Genomic DNA, 5,755 nt, shown 5'->3' on the forward strand with positions numbered 1-5,755 from the left:
CGGGGTTTCACCATGTTGACCAGGATGGTCTTGATCTCTTGACCTCGTGATCCACCCGCCTCGGCCTCCCACAGTGCTGGGATTACAGGCTTGAGCCACCGCGCCCGGCCTCGGCTTTTAAATTTTTTTAATTTTTCATTCTTTTATTTTGTAGAGACGCTGGGGGTGGGGGCGGGTCTCCCTATGTTGCCCAGGCTGGTCTCGAACTCCTGGACTTAAGAGATACTCCACCCCTTTTGGGCTCCCAACGTGCCGGATTACAGGCATCAGCCACAACCGTCATTGGAAACTGGCTAAGCCTAGGCTGGGCAGAGGCTTGGACACTTTGGGGGAGAAGTTGGAGCGGGAACGGAAATCACTCTCCTGGCAGCAGCTCCTGCCCACAGCAAGCTTGCCTTCTGCCCTTAAGGAAAATGGCGCCTGGTAGAGACGCACTTCCGGCCCCGGAGCCAAACAAAACAGCGGAGGCTAGAGGCCGGAAGTGATCCCTCCGCCATTCCCCCGCCTCCTCTCCGCTGCTAACTTCCCGGGAAGATGAGGCCGTTCGGGGCCTGCGGCCGAGCTGCTGTTGCCGGGCGGTAGTCGGGGCGGAGACTGTGAGTGTTGGCTGCCTTGACCTCCAGCGCGTTTGCGGCGCTCGGAGTGACCCTCGAGCGGCTGGGGACAGGGAGCAGGAGCCGGGGACGCGGCGTTCTGTGACGAGGCGCCGCCGCCGCGTCCTGTGGGAAACGAGGGAGCGAACTGTCGGCCGAGCGGAGCCCGCGAGGCCGAGCTGGGGGCGGGAGTCGGGGGCCGGACCTGGACGGGCTCGGGGCGGGGTGCGGGGAGGTGGGAGCCTTTCCTGGGCGGCTGCTCCGCGCGGCGTTTCCCGACCCTCGGGAAGAATCCGCTTTCGTGGCCGCCGTGGCTTTCCGTGTCCACACCGGGATTAGACCGGGTGTCACTGTCTTTGGTGTCTTTTTCTTGAGATACCACCACGGGAAGTGTTTTTAAAACTTAGATCCTAGAAAAGAAAAGAAAAAAAAAGAGAAAAAAAAAAAACTTAGGTCGTTTTGAAGTTTCTGGTATTTTGGCTGGAAGCGTTAATGTCCTCTCTAAGCCTTACCTTCTCATCTGTAGTGTGGAACTCCGTCCTTTTTTTTATTTTGAGACGGAGTCTCGCTCTGACTTCAGGCTGGAGTGCCCTGGAGCGACCTCGGCTCACTGCAACCTCCGCCTCCCGGGTTTGAGTGATTCTCCTGCCTCAGCCTCCGAGTGGCTGGGATTACAGGCGCGCACCACCACGCCCAGCTAATTTTTTGTATTTTTAGTAGAGACGGGGTTTCACCATGTTGACCAGGCTGGTCTCGAACTCCTGACCTCGTGATTCGGCCTCTCAAAGTGCTGGGATTACAGGCGTGAGCCACCGCGCCCGGCCTGAAGTCCTTTCTAAATTTCAGTCTCATATTGTGATCTTGAGATTTCCTCACTCTGCATATCCACTCCTACCCACCTAGACTAGCTCCAGGTGGAGAAACTTAATAACTTGGTTATTTGTGAACTTGGCTTCCTCTCACCGTTTCCTGAAGTACTTCAGAGTCACATGCAGTGACAATCTTAGCCACAATTAGTTTCTTCTTCACCAAATGGAAATTGGGTAGAAATTGCAACCAAGATTTTGTCTAATAGATTTCACTTATTTTAGCGGAATGTTCAAAAGTCGTCTCTAGTTGTCTGACTAGAACATTGCCAAAAAAAAAAAATGGCCCGAAAACATTTTGCCAGCCTAATTTATTCTATTGGGAAGTTGGTGAATGTCACTGGTGTGTCATCAGTTGCATGTCTATCATCCACTTCAGTTTGTGCTTTTCTGACTTTATTTAGTAGCATAATGGCAGAAACTGTTTCTCCACTGAAGCACTTTGTGCTGGCTAAGAAGGCGATTACTGCAATCTTTGACCAGTTGCTGGAGTTTGTTACTGAAGGATCACATTTTGTTGAAGGTTAGTTCTTCTTAAGTTCTTAAAATAATTACTGTTGAAAATATAAAACTGCTTATTCTTTCAGTGTTAGTTATTGAGCACACATAGAGGGCATTGTATGGTATACTCTTAAGAATTACGATAATGAATAAAACCCATTTCTACCCTCCAGAAGATGAAAATTCAATGGTATTCATAACAACTAGGAACTTTAGTATGTTAATAGCTCATTTAATTTTCATCACCGCTAGGCGGGTACTAATCTTAGTCATTTAAAGATGAAGAAACCAAGGCACAGAAAAGTTAAACAGCTTGCCAAGATCACATAGCTAGTAAGTGCACAGACAAAAAATCAGGCAGTCCCCATTTAACCATTATGCCTGTCTCTTCCCCAACTTAGCAATTAAACCCAGACCTCAGGCCTATCTCATTCTCTCAAATGAGGCTGAGTTGCAGTGGAAATGGGGGCAAAAGAGTTTCATAACTATTAAAGGTGATGAGGAACATCTCAGTAGGGATTATGTTTTTGGAGATAACTGTTGAAAGTTTTTTCTGGTTGTTAAGATTATGCACCTCTCGGCCTGGTACCCTGGCTCACGCCTATAATCCCAGCGCTTTGGGAGGCTGAGATGAGTGATCACCTGAGGTCAGGAATTCAGCTTGACCAATGTGGCAAAACCTGGTCTCTAGCAAAAATACAAAAAATTATACCTGGGGAGGATGGCAGACGCCTGTAATCCCAGCTACTTGGGAGGCTTAAGGCAGGAGAACCATTTGAACCCAGGAGGTAGAGGTTGCAGTAAACCGAGGTCTCACACTGCACTCCAGCCTGGGCGACAGAGAGTCCATCTCAAAAAAAAAAAAAAAAAAAAAAAAAACAAAAATATTCTTTTTTTTTTTTTTTTTTGTCTCTCGAAGCCCTCTCTTACCAGATTTTGAGCTGCTTTAGGGCAGGAGCCTAGGGCTCATGGTATCCCCAGCACCAAACTTGACGTAATTCAGTGCTGAATGAGGGGAAAAAAAAATAGTGGTATAGAATCTTTGTTTCCAACTAGGAAATAATTTGAGCTGGCATAATTTTCTTTGGGAAAATATTTTTTTTTTAAAAAAAAATTGATAGGAAGTGAAAATGAAGTTAAATGTGTATTGTTATAGAGTATGCACTATGCTAGGCACTAGTGAAATGGCAGCTTTAGAATCTGAATTCAGTTTTTTTTTTTCTTTTTTTGAGACGGAGTTTCGCTCTTGTTACCCAGGCTGGAGTGCAATGGCACGATCTTGGCTCACTGCAACCTCTGTCTCCTTGGTTCAAGTAATTCTCCTGCCTCAGCCTCCCGAGTAGCTGGGACTACAGGCGTGCGCCACCATGCCCAGCTAATTTTTGTATTTTTAGTAGAGACGGGGTTTCACCATGTTGACCAGGATGGTCTCTACCTGGTCGAGACCTCGTGATCTTGACCTCGTGATCCACCCGTCTCGGCCTCCCAAAGTGCTGGGATTATAGGCGTGAGCCACCGTGCCCGGCCTGAATTCAGTTTTACTGGTTTTAGAACCTCAGTAAAAATGTTGCAGAAAGGAGACAAAGCAGATAAATCAGGAAAAATGAGCAAAAATAAATGTAATGATACTTAAACTAGTCTGTCCATTATTCACCAAATTGCACATATTTTATTAATGCATTAGAAAAGTATGGTGAGAAAGGAAAAGCTTAATTGGATGTATACTGGGTAAGTTTTAAGTAGCAGTGTTTGTCTCTTATTAGAATTGTTCAGATAGCCAGATGACTCTTTGACAGAGTCTCACTCTGTTGCCCAGGTTGGCGTGCAGTAGCATGATCTCCGTTCTGCTCACTGTAACCTCTGCCTCCCGGATTCAAGTGATTTCCAGCTAATTTTTGTATTTTTAGTAGAGATGGTTTTACCATATTGGCCAGGCTGGTCACGAACTCCTGACCTCAAGTGACCCGCCTATATCGGCCTTCCAAAGTGCTAGGATTATAGGCATGAGCCCGCAGCCCAAATGAATCTTCATGTCTTTACCTTCATAAAGAGGTGATAAGAATGTAAACATCAGGTTATCTCCTATTCCTGAATTATAAACAAAACTGAAAGATGTTTCTACTTTTCAAACTCAGGTGTTTTCAACTCCCTCTAGCCATGGAGGAGAGGTGAGGGCTGGGATGTTAAAACTCTAAACCTGATGAGAATGAGAGTGGGATACAATCTGATGAATCAGTGCATTTGGTGTGCTATGGCTGTGGACAGGCTACAAGCTGTAATTCTCTTCCTTGTCTTTGTGTTAAATGAGCTGTTTCACCTCATTCCTGTGGGAAACAGATAGAATGTGGTAAAGTAGCAAGGTTTTTCCTAACTTGGAGACCTTGAAATATGTCTTAATTTCTGAGGGGCTCCTATTCAAACCTGACTTTTTTATCAGTATGCGACACCTCCTGAGCTCAAGATCTTAATATCCAGTCAGGGTGGAACAATACTAGGTCCGTGTTAGATTCTAGTTTTTCTCTTTAGAAGTGTGTTCTTGTTTCGGGGTAGTTTGTACGTTTGAGACCTAGTATGCTTTTGACGGTACCCTTGCAACTTTTCATGTTCTTGACATTCTTTTGGGCAGGATTCTTATGACCCGTTGCCACAGAGCATGCACCTTTTAGCAAACATTCAGATACTGTGGCTGGCGTGTTAACATGAAGCCAGAATACATACAGTCTTAGGTGTTCCATTATAGAGCTAACTTAATATTCATTTCTATCGCTGTTCTAATTCCATTTCAATTTTACAGCAACATGTAAGAATCCAGAGCTTGATGGAATAGCCACTGAGGATGATCTGGCAGAAATACAGGGATATAAAGACAAGCTTTCCATCATTGCTGAGGTGCTATCTCGGAGGCACATGAAGGTGGCATTTTTTGGCAGGTATTCATTACTTACTATTTCTAAGATTAGTTTCCGGGAATCAGCTTTGTGTCTGATGTTTCCACAAGTTATATTTCTCCCATTCTCTCCCAAGCCCGCAAGTTTCTGCCTGTGTTGAATGTTAAAGCTGTTAGTTAGCATGTGAAAGAATGTGCGTCTCTTACCTCCTGGTATAAAATGAAGCTTTATGAAGGTCAGTCATATTTTTACCTTTTAAGGATTCTCATCTCTAAGAATTAGCTCTTAGCCAGCTTTGAGAATGGAAATACAGATAAATGATAAGCATAATTTGTGGTTTACTCGTTTAAGTTTACTTTGATTATTTGAAAGTTCCAGATGCTAGGATGAAATCACCTATGTCCAACCTAGACAGGCCTAGAAGGCTGAAAGGAAAGAGGCTCTTGTGTACATGTCTGAGATAACCATTTCCAAGGACTTTCTAGAAATTCTTTCAAATCTTCTGCTTTGATAAGACTTATCAGCATACATACTTTAGGACTGAAAATGTTCTCAGGAGGGCTCTTGCCTGATAATGGCATCTCCACCAATGAACTGACAATAACTGGCATTGAACCTCCGGAACCAATGAACTCTGTTTCTTTTTTTTTTTTTTAATTTTTTTTAAAGACAGGATTTCACTGTGTTGGTCAGGTTGGAGTTGAACTCCCGACCTCAGGTGATCCGCTCGCGTTGGCCTCCAAAGTACTTGGATTACAGGCGTGAGCCACCACTCCAGGCCAATGAACTCTGTTTCTAGGCAGCTTATGTAAATCTCTTTTTGCTAATAAAAACTCCTCCTACCTTCACTGAATGCGCTGGTATGCCATTCCATGCATTCTAGATTATAATCCTTATTTTTGTTCCC

At 44.8% G+C, this 5,755-nt stretch overlaps 1 protein-coding gene across 4 annotated transcripts in view; it reads left to right on the plus strand.

The window, feature by feature from the left end:
• The first annotated feature begins 478 nt into the window (after window positions 1-478).
• Window positions 479-5,755, plus strand: part of MFN1 (mitofusin 1) — a 43,815-nt gene continuing 38,538 nt past the window's right edge. The window contains exons 1-3 of one of the 4 annotated variants that reach the window (XM_017506300.2): window positions 479-596; window positions 1,864-1,982; window positions 4,755-4,890. In XM_017506300.2, coding sequence (XP_017361789.1) covers window positions 1,871-1,982; window positions 4,755-4,890 — 248 coding nt within the window. In that variant the 5' untranslated portion in view covers window positions 479-596; window positions 1,864-1,870. Of the gene's footprint in view, window positions 667-1,861; window positions 1,983-4,754; window positions 4,891-5,755 lie in introns of all 4 variants that reach the window. The other 3 variants (XM_017506299.2, XM_017506298.2, XM_017506301.2) reach the window with 3 other exon arrangements.

Source organism: Cebus imitator, unplaced genomic scaffold (assembly GCF_001604975.1).
Source record: "Cebus imitator isolate Cc_AM_T3 unplaced genomic scaffold, Cebus_imitator-1.0 Scaffold353, whole genome shotgun sequence".
Lineage (NCBI taxonomy): Eukaryota > Metazoa > Chordata > Mammalia > Primates > Cebidae > Cebus > Cebus imitator.